This window comes from Mytilus trossulus, chromosome 5 (assembly GCF_036588685.1).
Source record: "Mytilus trossulus isolate FHL-02 chromosome 5, PNRI_Mtr1.1.1.hap1, whole genome shotgun sequence".
Classification (NCBI taxonomy): Eukaryota; Metazoa; Mollusca; class Bivalvia; order Mytilida; family Mytilidae; genus Mytilus; species Mytilus trossulus.
Genome location: NC_086377.1, coordinates 24,319,708 through 24,337,155, shown reverse-complemented (window position 1 = coordinate 24,337,155; position 17,448 = coordinate 24,319,708). Strand labels below are relative to the sequence as shown.

The following is a 17,448-nucleotide window of genomic DNA, read 5'->3' as shown; positions in this document are numbered from 1 at the left end:
AATCTTTTATGAATATTGAACAATCAAACATAATTCCTTAATGGCCGAAAAATTCAAAATGGACGCCAAAAGTCTTATTATCAGAAACTATATTGTGTATATCTTGAAAGCTATTAACAATCAACAAAAATTTTAATATTTGTGCTTTGCAGACTTGAATTACATGCTTTTAGTTGGTCTTTTTAACTTTTTCGATTCAAGCGTGACTGATAAGTCATTTGTAGACGAAACACGCGTCTGACATACAGAAGTTATCCACATGGAATACATAAAACAATTTACCGGCATAGTTCATACAACATGGCTACGGAAAAAATATTCAGAGTATCAAGTGTAGAATATGACAAACCGACTAAATCAAATAATATTGATTGGGCAAATTGCATGCCAAGAAATTATAGATGAAAAACTTATATGCCCATTTGATTCTAAGCGTCTCAATGTTGGTGCTGGTTGTCAATCTTTAGCTGACAATATTAAGAAGTTTCATGAATTACGATAGATGCCTGAAGGCATTAATGTGTGCATTGAAAACTTAGATGAGGGATCTGGAATAGCACTGTCTTTCATTGACCAAAAGGCATGTTGGCACAAATCTTGCAACTTAAAACTGTACATGACAAAGTTGAATAGAGCAGAAAAACGAACCTGACATGAGAGAATAGATAATAAAGCAACAACATCTAAAAGAAAACTAGACAAAACCTTTCAGTTCGGTCCACCAGTAACCCGTCTGTGTGCTTTTTCTGTATTGAAAATGGTCAAGAAGCCCTTCATGAGTCCTCAATGTTTGGACAAGATACACGTGTGAGAGAATGTGCAGTAAAATTAAATGACACATTGTTACTTGCAAAGTTAAGTGCTTTAAATGTTTAGTTTACGTATACAATCGTACATCTCGAATTGAAATGAAAAATGATATTGTCGAATCTAAGAAGGAAAGTAAAATCCATGGTATTGCATTTTTAGAACTAGTCTATAAATGAAACAAGGTCATGCGATAGACCATAAGTGTTTACAAGTTGTCAGATCTATGTAAACGTTATACGGAAAGAACAACATGTCTAGGTGCAGATGTTTCATCTCAAGTTAATAGTACACGACTAAAACACAGAATTGTATCTAATTTCCCTGACTGAGATGCTTACAAACAAGGCCTTGAAAACATTCTTGCTTTCAAAGATGACATTGGTCCTGCATTAAAGAGAGTCTGCTTAGAAGACTTTGATAATGAGTTTGTCAACCTATCAAAAGGAGCAAACGTTTATTCGTAAAGATTTTTTCGCATCAAATTAAGAATTTAAAGGAACCTTCCCAAAGGGATGTCAGGAAGCTTCTGTACCCCAGTCATTGCTTTCTTTGGTCAGTATGATTCAGTTTGGACCCAACATTCAGGATCGTTCATATTCTGAGTCGACATTAATAATAGCACAACTTCTGATGTATAGTCCAACCATCAGATTAAAGATCATGAACCTTCAGTATGTGTATATTTGGGTATCATGATCCACTGTAAAACTAGAAAACGTTATCTAGTAGATACTTTCTTTAAACTTGGACTGTCTGTCTCCTACGACCGAGTGTTAGAAATGTCTACTTCCATGGCCAATGACGCTTGTCGTTGTTATGTCTAAGAAGGTATTGTTTGCAATCTATCTACTACAAAATGTATTTACTTCATATGCTGTAGACAACATTTATCACAATCCAAGCAGTACTAGTATCTTGTTAAAAGATTCATTCCATGATACAGATATATCTTTAGCCCAGCATATTTAAGAGGATGTTCAAGGTGTTGTTCAAACATTTTACCAATCCGAACCTATGTTGAAATGCCAGTCAAAGAGTGTCTCTTTTACCAGAGAGTTATTCAAATTTTCCACCAGCTGTGCTAAGATTCAGTGAACCAGATATCCCATTAGTTGAAAGAGAACTTTCAATTGATTTGTCCTTATTCCCAGCTGCATTAAAAGGGGAATTAAAATGGCTGAACAGCTGTGGATAGTATTTGCCACTGGAAAGAACTTCCGATGTATTTCAATTCATGGATTGTGCCTTGCTCTAGAACTATTAAAGTTGAAATTATTTCCACTGTTCCATTCATTTACCGGTTGTGACAGTCTCAGCTTTTTCTGGGAAAGGTAAGAAATCAGCTTGGGACACATGGTCCGCATATGAGGAGTTGTCAGAAGCATTTCTGCAGGTTACTGAAAATCCAAATGTTGTGTTAATTTTAAAAGTGTTTAAAAGTAATAGAACGATACATTGTATGTTGTGCTTTGGTATGATCGGTCTAGTTCAGCTAATATGGTAAATGAGTTAAGAAAACAGCTATTCACACAGAAGACAAGAACAATTGACCATATTCCTCCAACACGAGATGCACTTCTTCATTTAACATACGAAACGTGCAGATTACCAAGGTAGTGTTATTTAGGGCAATTGTTTAGTTGAAAATCCAAGTATGCCATCACCAGATTTATTTGGTTGGCAAAACATTAATGGTACGATTCTGGTCTGTGCTTGCTGAAGTTTCTGTCATGCATGTAAATTCTTGAAAGCAGCAATAAAATGCACAACATTATGCAACTGCTCACCGGACTGTGAAAGAGAAATTGATTGAGACTGTGCTTTCTTTTGATTTTCCTGCATTTGTATCATATTTTAATCATAATTTTAATCTGTTGTTATGTTAAATAGTTACTTGTGAGTTTTTCTTTATTTTTTATCTCATTTCTAAAAGAGAAATACTCATTGCACTGATTCAATACTGCCAGATATGTTGGTTTTTTTTTCATTTCAGGAAAATTGTGAAATTTTCTAAGGTCATTACCTGTAACTGTGAAAAATAAGAACTCGTCAAAGACGCCATTTTGAGTTGTATTGGCCATTTTTATTTCATAATTAATGTCACCTGTTAAATTAAACAATATGTTTGTTTATACATGCTTGTATTGAAATAATTGATCCATTATTTTTTAATTATTTTTATACCATTTTTCAAAACAAACGTAAAATTTTAACATGGTAAATGGCGCCATTTTGAATATTGCCGCCATTTTGAAAATATTATCTATGCACCTAGGTATTTATGATACATTGTAGGCCTTTGTCGATATCAAATGATCAGTTTCACGGATTTGGTAACTTTCTATCACACAATGATGGTGTATACATACAAATACTGTCAAACTTAGACATTTTGACGCGCCATTTTGATGATTTTTGTATTATAAGGTTTAAAAAAATAATAATTGGCATATCTTAATTGTATTTCCGTAAGTTTGTGACATCTTCTGAACTCATTAAAATTGGAATACTTCATCAAGTGAATTATGTTATACTTATGTCGGCCATCTTGAATTTGGCAGCCATATTTGATTTTTTTTTCGTGGCTCCATATCTGATTTTTTTCTATACCCCTTAATCTCTCACTATGCCAAGTTTCATGCTTTTACCATAAAGTGATCAATTATTCTAATATCCGCTGGACTAGATAATGAGGTTGAATTATCTTTCCCTTGCAATAGAAAACATACAGATCCCTCGTTTGGTCTATTGCAACATACTTGTGAAATCACTGTTAAAGCAAAAACTAAAATAACAAAAACTCCGCACTCAAATTTAAACGAAGAGTCCGTTATCAAATTGCAAAAGCTGAAACACATCAAACGAATGGATAACAAACGTTATTTTTTTGATTTTGTACAGGCATTCTAATACTACAGTATCCATATTATAGCAGTTTTTTAGTCGAAAAAAATAATAACGTACGGATGTTCAGAAATGTAGCCAGATAACACTCAATGTATATTGCAATTATATAGACACCTACAAAATAAAGTTAATAAGTAAGAACAATCTCCGAAATGATATTTATTTTGATTGCAATGTAAGTAAATTATACAGTTTGACATACTGTCGGTTTATCCATTTTATTGCACTAACAGAACGTTTGTACCAAACGTAATGGTCTCTTCTATGTTATGATATCGTTTTTGAACGTTAATAAACACATTTGTGTGTCATTTACATGTACTTTAAAATGTATGAACATTTGGGTTTTTAAAAAAGTTCAATTCTACCCCACTCATTGGCAACGATTGTCGCCATTTGCATATTAAAGTAACTATGGTCAAATGTCTTAAGTATCCAACGAACAACCTTACTTCTGTTATTTACGCATGCCATCAACATGGCAGATTTTATATTATATAATTTGCGATCAAATGTTTTATGAATCCATTCTACGATCACAATGTTTCCGCTTCCGCATGCTTCTGTAGTTACAGCATCTATATCAAAAGCAGGTTTGCCAAATTTTTCAATTAAGAATTCAAGGACTCTAATTTTTCCATGTTTACAGGCAGTATTAAAAGAAGTCTCAATATCGAAAATGTCGTTATCATATACTGCTAGCATCCATTGTACTAAATCAGCGTTTCCACTCGCACTTGTTTCAATTAGAGTTAATTTCATGTGAAACGTTTCATAATAATAAAGTTGAAGTAGCCATTGTACGACATCTGTGTTACCATTTTTACAGGCATTCTGCATAGCGGCATTCAAGTCGAAAGTAGATCGGGCTAGTTCCACATCTAAGCTAGGTTCCAAGAATGGAAACCGATTCGGCTTGATAGAATATTTATAAAATAGCCAAATCACGACTGAAATATCTCCTCTTGATGAAGCTTTATTCATAGCGACCTTTTTGTTAAAATGTATGTCAGGAAAATCTTTTATCATCATTTCTATCAATTCAATTGACCCACTGGCAAATGTAGTTTGAATACACGATGCATTGATAAGATTTCCGTAGTCGCATGTATGCAGCAAGAAATTCATGCTCTCAATATCCCCATTTTTACATATTTCAAGCATAGTCTCTGGCATATCTATCAAGGCATGTCTGCAACTTCTCAGAATCCATATAACTAAATCATTGGTCTTCGATATACTGCTTTTGGAACAAGACGCATAGCTCTTTTTTATGACTGACATAATGTTGATTGATTTGCTGTAATTATATTCTTGACACTGTAGCAACAATTTGATAATTTTATTTGCAAAATCTTGTCTATTAGGAATTTCCAAGATAGCATGTATTGAACTTTGAATATCAACATTATCTAGTCCAAAATCCATTATGAGGAATATAATTAACCCTATTATTTCAAATTCGCTATTTTGACAAGCACTTACAAATACGTTCTGCAGATCAATATTCATGGTATAAGATTTGGATAAGGCGAATAAAAACATGTCCTTTTTCATTGGATTCAATAAAATGCTGACGATTCTCTGAAAGTCAAACGAACCCGAACCAAAGTCTCTGACTAACATTGCCATTAACAATATAATTTCTTTTTGGCATACTGTTTCCATTACAGCTTGTATTTCCGACGAAACCCATTGACATCTATGTACGAGCATCAATGTTATAGCTATGCAATATAGTTTTATATCGGTTGTTGTGAAATAGGTGTCAAATGCATGATATATTGATGAACATATTTCAAAAATATCAGGGTCAAAGAAGTCTAACAACCACTCAATAATCTTTATGTCGTGAGCTTTACATGCCCAGTTCATTAGTCTTTGGCAGTCGAGGATACTTGGTGAAGAAAACTTATTAAGAAATTTAATGACATCAAAATGCTTCTGTGTTAAACTCTTGTTTTGACAAAGTTCATGGATTGCTACAGATATGCTAAGATATACACCGTACTTGTCATGAAGTAATGTTACAGGTAGCAAATTACCAAAGCGGCAGGCTTCAATAAAAATCAAATCGACTTCGTGTTTGTCATCCTTATTTATGAATTCAAATAAAATCGTAAACGTTTCATCACTGTTTCCTCGCAGTGCTTCCTTAATGGCTGAATGGAAATCAAGAAGACTTTTGTCAACTTTGCTAATAAACCACTTGACTTCCTGCACTGAACTGAATAGACAAACACTATTAAAAACTGATTTCACGTCGATTAAATCAAGTCCATATGTTTCAAAAATGCATAATTTAAACTCTAAGCGACGTTTCTTGTCTCCCCATTGTAGTGTGCATATCTTTTCAATGTCAGATTTATCTAGTCCAAAATTTTGAATAAAGAATATAACAGTTGACTTAGGTAAATAAACAGCGTCATGTAAAACTTTTCTATGGTCTATTGCATGCGAGATCCTTTCAGTTATCCATTGAAGTATGCGAATAGCACCATGTTCGCATGCATGTTTAACTAATGTTTCCAATGATAGATTTGCTAATCCATATGAGCGATACAACCACTGAAAAAATGACAAATTGTCATTGTGACATGCCATTTTTACTATGTATGTTATATCAAACAAAATTGGATCAAATTTTCCTAGCAACCACTTCGTTCTTTCATCAGCATGACTTTTGTCGTCAAATGATGTCCAGATATGTTTCATGATCAAATGCATATCAAAGGCGGTAACGTCATAATTGTCTAACAAAAACTTGAGTGAATCAAAGTCTTTTGACCTTATTACAGCTGTTAAAGCTATATTTAAATGTAAAAACTCGGTATTGCAATTCTGAAATATTATTTGCGTATATTTCTTGTTTTTCATACGAGTCAACTTCAAGATATCATTTATTCTATATCTATTGTTCGTATCTTCAAGGAACCATTTGAATATGATTATACGGTCATCTTCTTTATTTAATGTTCGTTTAAAATAAGAAGATATTGTATAGCGATCAATAGCCAAAAGAATGTCCTTTGAATGGAAATATCTTCTATCTATTATCTCGGTGAAGTATCTTACTATTGAGATTGCATCAACAGAAATCGCTTCTTTTATTATAGATTCAAAATTCAGTAGTTTAATATCAAAGTTTGAACATAGCCATTGAACTACTTCTAAATTCTTTTTTCTAACTGCGATGTTCATGGCGTGGTTTATGGGTAATTTGCTGAAAATTCTAAATATCGTCTGCAATAGATTCGTGTCACCATATGCGCATACCCTTTCAACGATTATATGTTCAGCTCTACTCACATCGTAATTGTCGAACAAAAACTGTAGGCATGTATTGCTTCCGTATCTTAACTCTTCATTTATTATTGAAGTTTCATCTAAAGTCTTGTAAAATTCACTATCATGTATTAATTGCAATGCACAAATTTCTCTGTGTATCCACTTGTGTTTTTTCCATGCAATATAAAATATTTCATTATCTGATATACTCATAATCCACCTGACCATTTCAAAATTCTTATTATGTTTAGCCATTTCCAATAGAACATCTACATTTAAACATGAATACACGGATACAAGATACTTAACAAATGTCCAACATTGACTACTTGTATAACATTGTTCATTATGTGATATTTGTTTCAATATTGCTTTCGCATCAAAATAATCTGATGTTTGTTCCATCAAAATTTTGCATATATTAAACCGAGAAAGAGACAATGCTATGTCCATTACAGTGTCTAAATTGTTTATTTTAGCCCTAAAATTCTGCAACAAAAATATAACTACATTTCGAGTGTCACTTGTCCTACCATAATAATATGATCTACTTGCAACGGGATGATCGATGAAACCCTGGGATGATACAAGAAGCGCCTTTTCAATGTCAAATTCTTCTGTTTGAAAGTTTCTGATAAACCACTGAACAATGGATACGGCTCCATATGCACATGCATTGTACAAAGCTAACGGAATGTCGATTTTCGAAGTGTCTTGTTGTCTAAAAATGGTTTTAATTAAATCCGTGTTATTAATTTCAATAGCCTTTGCAAATATATCGTTGCTGTTAATCAGCCGAGATGTTCCCACAGTAGACGATAACAGTTTTAAAGCTAAAACTTTCATTTTTCTATTGGAACCAAACCTAAAATGAAGTATCGTTTCTCTATCAAATCGTACCATGTTCCTCAACATGAAAGCCCATAACATGTTTAATCTTGGCTTATTAAAGTATGCACATGATTGTAACATAGCTTCAGTAAAACAAATTTCGTGACTTTTGTTTATGTAAATATTTTTCTGTACAACCACACCATGTTGCATTAATTTAAGAATATGGCGCATTGCATCATCATTGTCTATATATTTTATCGAATATTTAAACAATAGTGTAAGAAATGATACGGATGTCCGCTTAGATGGAGTGTAAATGTGATCATATTTAAATGCGTATCTTTCATGCTCTTCGTCCAAATCCAAATAACTTACTGTACAGGAAATGGCGCATTTGGTTAATTCATATTCTTTGTAAAGCTCTTCAATGAAATATTCGTCTGCATTTCGTATAATTCTAGATGAGCAGAGTTTTGCCATGAATGATTCTTTTGAATCGTTTTTCCTTAATTCAGTGATAATTTTTTTGGCCAACATTTTATACATGCCTTTATCAAATAACATGGTTACTTCTTTTTCCACTCCAGATGGTAGACTGAATGTATCAAGCCTACACATTTCCAAGATAAAATCGATATGAAATAAAGGTATTAACGATTCGGTATCTATATCATTATAAGACAACAGAACTCCTTCAAATATACTACGATGTTGGAATGAATATGTACCATTAGGATTTATCCTTAGATACCTCATGGTCAGCTGTCCTAATCCACGGCGAATATATTTTGTAGTAAATTCCTTTTTATGATATAATAATTCGTGTACCTTGTTAAATTTTTGTATGTTTATGTCACGAAGGTCTAAACAGTCTTCGTTTAAGGCCATATATACTAAAATAGTGTACTGCAAAGCTTCCTTTTGATTACTATTTCCAACATGTCGAAGGCTTTCTAACTCATTACAAAGTGATTTTGTAGGGTGTTTGAAAAATCCTACGCCTAGACGAGCAAATTTTTTATTTGACGCAAAAAGGAAGCATGATTCAGGATAACCCATCAGCGGGTTAATATCTATGTTAGATATTTCATATATGTCATGTTCCCTTAGATAGATAGGCACCGACGGATCTACAACTTCTTTGTCAGCATAGAATTGTTTTGTGTTTGATACACATATATTATACAGCTTACAGTATTTTATCAGACATTCCCTCCTTTGTTCCCTGTTTAAATTATGTTCTACCAAACTTAAATCAATAAATCTCGACTGTTTAAATATTCGATTCCTATCTATGATATCAGAAACTTGGTTGTCCGATTGAATTGTGTTTCGCATTGTACATATAACCTTTACACAACCTTTTGCAACCATCGAGTATATACTATCAAAAACCGTTTCTTCTTCTGCATTGAAAATGCAATTAGTCCTTCCAAATACATCATCAAGTAATACAATTAAACAATCTTTGTCATTGATAATTTCAATCCATTCGGAAATGTTATTTAATTTAATTCCACAGTACCCGTCATGAGCAGCCGAAAACTTACGTAGTATTTCTAAACTATTACGGGATTTACCAGTTCCAGCTGTTCCAGTGAGCACTATTACGCCTTTATCCTCTAGCGAATTCAGGGCAATGGCTATTACATTTGTTTCAACAAATGTGTCTTCTGATGAGTGACACTTAATCAATGTTAATGTATCTTCTACAAAAAAAATGCATTTTGTATTATTTTTTATTCCTACAAACCATTTAACTGATTATAAATACCATAATTATATTTGTACCCATAGCCTTTTAACTTTTACATGCTTACTTAAAGACTTTAACAAAAAGTTACGGGCATTCATTTTTTAGTTGCTTGTTTTTAGAAAAAAAAAGATTCTTAAGATAACAGTTTAAAATCAAAATCGATAACTATAACAATTATCTTTATAACATTTATTATCTTGAATAAGTTACATTTAAAATAGTAACTGAATCATTTTTTTTAAAACTTATCCACGCAAAGATAGATTGAATGCTGATTTCTGCTACATTTAGACACTAGATATATAGATATATTCGATCTGTTAGTCAAATGCGTTTTGTTTAAATATACTTTGCCCATTTTTTTGTCTTTTGGAAAATGTTGTTTGTTCTGTATTTAGGCCCTTCTACAACGAAATTTGTTTTACATGCACACGTATAAAATTGCGGTTTTTATCCAACGCAATCATAGGTTTGAACGTAGTTTTCAATTTAGACTCGTATAAGGTCATCTCCACCTTATGGTTGTGTTTGTATTGCTTAATCTTTTATTATCTAGTCATCTAGTCATCTATACTTTGTTTTGTGTAGGACTGTTTTTTCTTTTCTTTTTGGTAGTCTAACATTTTGTATTTTGCTATGGCGATGTCATCTTGTTTTCGACATTTGGGTTAAATATTCCTTTGATATCTTCTAATAGACTATTCAAAATTTTACGTCGACTTAATTACATAGCTATCATTGACTGTTATAAACCGTGTATATAGTAGTTAGTAGTATATGACTGTCTAAGAAACCTCACGGGTGGAGTCTGTTTAAATGTTTCCTCATATATAAGGGGTTTGGAATATGTTTGTAATACCTGTTTTTTTCTACATACATACCTAAAAGTTTTGATTTACTTCTCTGTTTGTCTAAAAAAAAATGGAAAGAAAACTCTTATTAATTATATAACAATTTTCAGTGAATGTATACACAATCAGAAAAATTAAAACATTACCTTAACGTGGTCGAATACATATGAGGTTAACTTTAATTCTAGGAGTTAAACCTTCCAAATTTATAAACAGACAATTTTGAAAAGATTTGTCATAAATCCTTTGAAAACCAAAGTATTGACTACAGCGCTGGTGATAACCTCGGGGATCGATAGTCCACAAGTCGGGGTATCGACCACGTGCTTTACAATATTACAGTACGTCATAAACTGTATGCGTCTGAAGCGTTTTTTTATATATATCTTCACCAAAAACTCTCAAAGCTGAATATTTGAAAACCAAGGATGTATAGGTTTCGTCAGAGTATAGAGTTATATGATCAAACTCCTTTAGATAGCAAAATCCATCAAAGGTCAACTATGTCTGAGGAAATCGAAAGCTAAGTTTCTTTATAATTTCAAATAAACGGCCATTTCAGAAAAAGTTTGTTATAAATAATGTTTACACCAACGCACTGACTACTGAGTTGATGATACATTTAGAGACAGAGTTATCCACCAAGTACTGTATACATGAAACTGCCCTACTATGGAAACTTAAAACCAAGTGTCAAACATACCGTATAGCGGGTTATTTTCGCGGGGTGCAAATTTTCGCTTATTTTCATTATTAGTTGATGTCTACGACAACGATTTATTGTTTGTCATCAAAGTATCAATGTTCGCAGTCTCTTCCAAAGTAACATGTATATGTAATAGATTTATTGTTCTTATCAGTTGCGCTTTTCTAAGCAGAAAATCTCAATAAATGCATTATACTCATGCATGTTCACCCAATATGGACTTCTTTAACACGGGGGATTTTTCCTACTTACAATCTGTTCTGACTGAGTTTATGAGGAAAACAGAAGTACATAGACACTGCATAGGTACTACTGTCATCATTATTGATAAGTTAACCGATGATATGTGTCAGTAACAAGTCACGATCGAACAGCATAATCATTTGATAACAGAATAGTCGTCTGCGATGTAGTTTTACCATGTTTACATGTTTACTGTTTGTGTCCTTTTCCCTATTGGGGAATTTGACTCATTGTAAACTTGCATGGTTGGCAAAAAGGGAGGCGTTAACCAGTTCCTTTCTTTATTACCGACTAAAAAGTTTTGAACATCGGTAGCCTCAAATGAAGTAGGAATGTATAACATTTTTGGAACATTATGTTCCATGTGTCCATATTTCATTTTGATTTTCTTGGTTGAAATAGTTATTTGTGTTTATAGTGATTACGATTATATCACAATATTGATTGTTTTTTTTTAATTGTACCTATTATGTCTGTTTATGTTGCTCACACATTGTTGTCAATAAACTGGGAATTATATGCGACTTTCATACAAAGGTATAGCTAGGTTCAATCCACCATTTTCTACATAAGAAAATGCCTGTCAAAGTCAGGAATTTGACAATCATTTTCCAATTGTTTGATGGTTTTGAGCTTTTGCTTTGCCAATTGATAAAGACTTTCCGTTTGTATTTTCCTAGTAGTTCGGTATTTTGCTATTTTACTTGTTATTTCATAAAATTATTAAGAAAGTGAATTATTTAATACACCTTACTTTAAGTATACAGTAAATAGGAAGTTGAAATGCATTGCATATAAAAATCCATACTTTAGTAACACATGTTCTCTTAAACTTGTAGGTAGTTTGCAATTTTTTAGCCTTTGTGTTTTACAATATGAGTACTTAATAAACAGTACGTTGGTGAGAAATGGATCTGAAAACGTATCACGTGGTAGAGAATGAAACCGGAATGCAAAGCTCGGTATACCTTTTTTGTCGTGACCTAAAACATCGGACAAACGATCAGTTATAGATAACACAGTATATCCTCTCCTTCAAATCTGGAACATAAGAATAAGACTTTTCCTTTGTCTAACTTTAAAAATCCGATATAAAAATGTTATTTTTTTTAGACATATATTACAGTGGATTGGGAAACAAGTTTTGCAACCTATATTAATCCCTTTTCACTTTGTGGATGCGAGTGCTGCCTTGTAGCGGCATTAGCCTACTCTTTTTCGAAATCTACAAGGGTGTTTTTAACGTGCAAGAGACATGGCTCTGTCTTAACACGGGTCAGCCATTTATCGTCCCCTTCCGACGGACTATCATCGTTTCCTCAAGACCATACTCGCAAATGATGTCAAGGGAGAGCCGAAATTGAGTTCCTGAAATTTTCATGCCAAACGGGAATCGAACCAGGAACCCTTGTATTAGTAGTCCGATGCACTAACCACTACACCACGGCTCTCTTATTTATATTATTTGCTTGTTAAAATACATAAGACAAACGAAAACGAAAATATGTGATCACTATCATTTCTTAAGTGAAATCATCTAATAAGCTGTTAGAACATTACCAATTGTCAGCTTTGAATTTGGGTCATATATCTTTTTTAGTGCTGATTGCACAGATTGTTCCACAATGTCTGGTATGGTATTACGTAAGGCATTGTTGAGAGATAGTTCTATCTGTGTTGGTATTTGCACTGCAATGTCGTCTATTTTCTGAAATGAAAACACAGGCCGTGACTCAAAAATTATAGAGAGGCAGTAGTGTGTTATTGATGTTCAAATTCCTTTGCATACATGAATTAATAAAACAAGATGTTAAGAGCATGAACTCAAAACGCAACGAAACTAGGTGGGTAAACAGAAAGATTAACGATATCGACGCTTATTATAATTTAAATCTCATCAGAAACTAACAAAATCTACAATGTGTAGTTTTAATTTAAAAAGAATCTTACAGAATGTCCGCGGCCTACATCTTGGTGAGTATCATGAAAAATGTTCAATCCGGTTTTTTCATATAATATGTATAAATTCACGCTTTTTACAAATTAACTAATTGCAAATATTAGTATAAAGCATTGCATACACGGGGATTTTTTTTTCAATTCCAATTATGAAATATTTCACCTATGCGGAAGACTTCAGCATGCATATTGGTTTATCGATATTTTTTTTGGTTTAACAACATTTCAAAAAATTAAAACATCCTTTACACACAAACAGTGCATAACTAAAGTTAATCCTAGATTTCTTGTATGTGCTGTATATGTACTGATTTTGAAACATGGATGGATACCGCATTTCTTTAGTGTTTTTTTTTATCTGTTATGGTAAATAAACCCAAAGTTAGGATTGATACATTATGAACCATGTCTGAGACATGAATATAAAACAAATCAATGATGTTGTTGTTAGGAAGACACTTTACCTTGAAAAAGTTAACACAAAGAGATATTACGTGTTATTATATTTTTCAAACCAGAAGTAGCAAATTATCTCCTCATTTTAAACAAAAGTGTATAGAATCCATATTTTGTTTAAAATCACTTTCATGTGAGCCATGATTTGACACCAGAAAGGATATTTTAAAACGGTTTTTGATATTTCTATATCAAAATAAGTGCAATTAGGGGGTGGACAGACTTCAAATTGTTCTCTGAAAATGTTTTGTTTGCCTAACTTTTTCTAGCGCTGTATTGTTGTTTTAAAAGATGTCTCTTAAATTTTTGTTATGCGATTGAAGAGAACATGCTTAAGAAACTGACACCGCCTGACAGAAACTCTTCTTTGTAAGAGTTATCTCCCTGAAAACTGTTTTTTTTTCTGGTTTGCACTTATTCTTTGCAACTGCATGAATATTATATCCTATTTTATTTGTTATATCTGCAGGTTGTCGTTGAAGATACGACATGAAACCAATTAACCCTTATGTATTTAAGATAAGAGAAATGTAATAGTAATTCAAAACCCATTTGCGAAAGAGACCTAGGATCTTTTGATTTGAGGTCCTGTGTCCACCGAGAAGAAACTGTGGTCAAGGTCAAAGTCATATTTATATTTTTTGCTCGAACTAATGCACGAAACCAAAATAATTGTAATATATGTCGACATAAGATTTATAAGAAAATTAATAGTTGCGATCTGTCATAAAAGAGGTTTTTTTTGGAAGCGGTGAGATAAAATTGACTATGTTTTTTCGGTCCTGTTCTGGTTAATAACCGAATCATGAACAATATATAGTAAAGACCTGTGGTATTTTGATATGACGCTCTTACTTGGTAACCTTAAAATTACGATCAATGTCATAGTTAAATTTGAAGTTTTTTTTATTTTTACCTCGGCTTAAATTCGTATTTATGCATAATAAATCCAAGGTACTTTTTGCAGAAGCTAGGTGCAAATCACATGAAAAGAAATTTAGGCAACATCTTGTTTCGAAGTGTATATCAAGGGAAAAAATAATTACGGACTTATCTTATTGAAGTATTTGAAGATAATGAATGGACAGCCTATACAATTACCAAAATAACCATGAAATAAAAAGATTCCTTGCCATTGAAAATTGATTTTGTGTAACGATTCTAAATCTACAACATTACCTCTTCTAATCGTTTTTCCTTCTGGATCTGCTCCAACAACATATTCTGGTACTGAATACATAAGGTTTCATCCAGTGAACGTTTGTTTACGTCTGAAAGAGACTGTTTGGTCGCGGCTTCATTTTTACAAACTTTGGCAATTTCCATAATTCCTAATGTAATGTCCACTTCATATCCTCCGTAATCAGCTTCTGATATTCTTCCATCACTTGCATGCCCTTGGACCTTATTTCTGATGAGGATTAGTTTTTCGATTGTTTGTCTGAGTGGACAACACTGCTCTATAAGAACTTTGGTTAGTTGATCGCGAAGGTTTCTTACATCAATAACACGAGACGCTGATACGGTGCAAACCAAATCACTTGGGACAATTCGATGAAGTGGACAGGGTAACTCGGGGAGGTTAAACATAACCTTCCATGACTGAAGATCTATCAACGGACCGGTCACTGGAAAAATGAAACCAGGCGGACATTGGCAGCATGGAATTTTTTGTTCCCTTAGATGATAAATGTGATGTTTGTTTTTGTCAAGGAATTCCGGGAGTGATTGTGATTGTAGAGTCAAACAGCTGTACCAAAAAACATCATGACAGAAGTTCACCAATAAAGATCTTGTTAACGTTATATCAAGAACATTTGTCGTTATGCCTGTTTTAGTTCTGGCGCAACAAAAGTCACTTCGATTTCCAAAAATATGTCCCGGTTTTTTGGCATTCTTATCAAAAAGTATTTCCAACTGTGGATAATTAAGTATGCGCTTGTTTGGAAGATTAAATCCTTGGAAACAATGACAGCATTTTTTAGTATTGTACAAGTGGTAGATTTGGTGTTGATGTTGGGTTATAAAATCTTCAAACGATATGTTGTTCCTACATAAATGGAGTTGTAGAAGATCCACAAATGATGTCTTGGTGTTATCTACTATAAGTGTAGATCCTCTATAGAAATTCTCCCTCTCTTTATTAGCCATATCTCAATTCAGTTCTAGTATGCTTGACATGCACTGCTTTTACTTTATGAGATCACATAATGCTGAAATAAGCACAACAGTGATAATGTTTGTTACTGAAATTAGTAGAAGATTTCATATTAAGTAAATGAAAAATTTGAATCAAAATTAAGAGTAGTTGAGCCTTTGTCTTGAACAATATGACAACTATATCATATGCTATATTTCAAAAAATCCATAACCTACACTAATAAATATGATTTGAACATGATAATAGTGTGGACACCGTAAGATCTAGATTGATTAAAAATCAGAGAATAAACGTAGATTGGATATTATTTTTGGAGTGGTATGTTACAAATATGCAGTACAAATGGGAATTCCGTATGATTCAGAATATTACAATCGATAAGTAAAAATTAAAGTTCAGATTTTTACTGAAAACAATCGACATCAATTACGAAAAACAATAAGTAAAACTATATTTCACTAGTAGAAATGTGTATAATCAAATTTGTACGAGAAGGATCTGAGACTACCCAACAAGAAGCGATTGCAAGAATCATAAAATTTACTTTATTGTAAAAAAAAAATTTGAAATGAAAAAAGGTAGGACAAGTACCACATATACATGAACTTATTTCCCAATAGTTGATCGAGTTTCAATTGACAATATATAGTATGTATAGTATGTAAATTGTCTTTGTAATGTTGCGTAACTGTTTCATGTGAAGGTTAAAGTTTGTGCCTGTTTAAACATTTGAATCCGCTGCATGTGTATGTGTAACGGTTTATTTCTTACTTTGTGATATTTCGTCATGAGGATACTTTGTCGCAGTAATTTTTTTTCCAGACATGGTATTTCACATGTAGATTTTTTCCAGAGGAGTGAACATCTATCTGTGTTACCGGTATATATTTGCCGTCCATATTTCACAGAACCTTGTGGAATAGAGTCCCATTAACTACTATGTAAGTTACTCGCAATCAATATATACCAGACTATTACTGTAAAATGTTTCTCAAAGGTAGAACAAATTTGCATAATTTATCAAAGGGAGGTAACTAGGAGGAATTTATCGTTTAAAGATAATAATATAATATACATGATATATTCCTGAATCTATTTCATGGTGAAACTTTTCCTTGAATCTTATTTTTTACATATTCATTTATTTAAAAAGATGACTTAGAGCATGATTTAATAAGACAGAGAACATTTCACAGATAAATAATATCCAGCTGATAAAATTGCTTTTGTTCCAATACATTGTTATGCTATGATTTATCTGATTAGCATATAATCAACAACTACATCTCTGTCCCCAGAAAAAAACTATTTATATTGTTAAAAATATCATCATAATCAAATTCTTCCATTACTGTTAACAGTAGTAATGCAACTATGTTTCTACCTTTACTTTTTAATTTATATTTGTAATGAGATCTGAAAACAACTCACTTTTAAATGTATTTCACTTACCTTATTTAATCATGATATTATTTAA

The 17,448-nt window shown here is 32.5% G+C and overlaps 1 protein-coding gene across 1 annotated transcript; it reads right to left on the bottom strand.

Annotated features, from left to right (window-relative positions):
• Positions 1–3,865: 3,865 nt before the first annotated feature.
• LOC134717775 (uncharacterized) lies at positions 3,866–15,961 on the bottom strand. The gene is made up of 5 exons (XM_063580270.1): positions 15,865–15,961; positions 14,990–15,438; positions 12,956–13,103; positions 10,477–10,506; positions 3,866–9,548 (listed from the first exon to the last, which is right to left on the bottom strand). Exons 1-5 carry the CDS (start codon positions 15,959–15,961, stop codon positions 4,066–4,068), a joined length of 6,207 nt encoding a protein of 2,068 aa, XP_063436340.1. The 3' UTR covers positions 3,866–4,065.
• Positions 15,962–17,448: the final 1,487 nt, after the last annotated feature.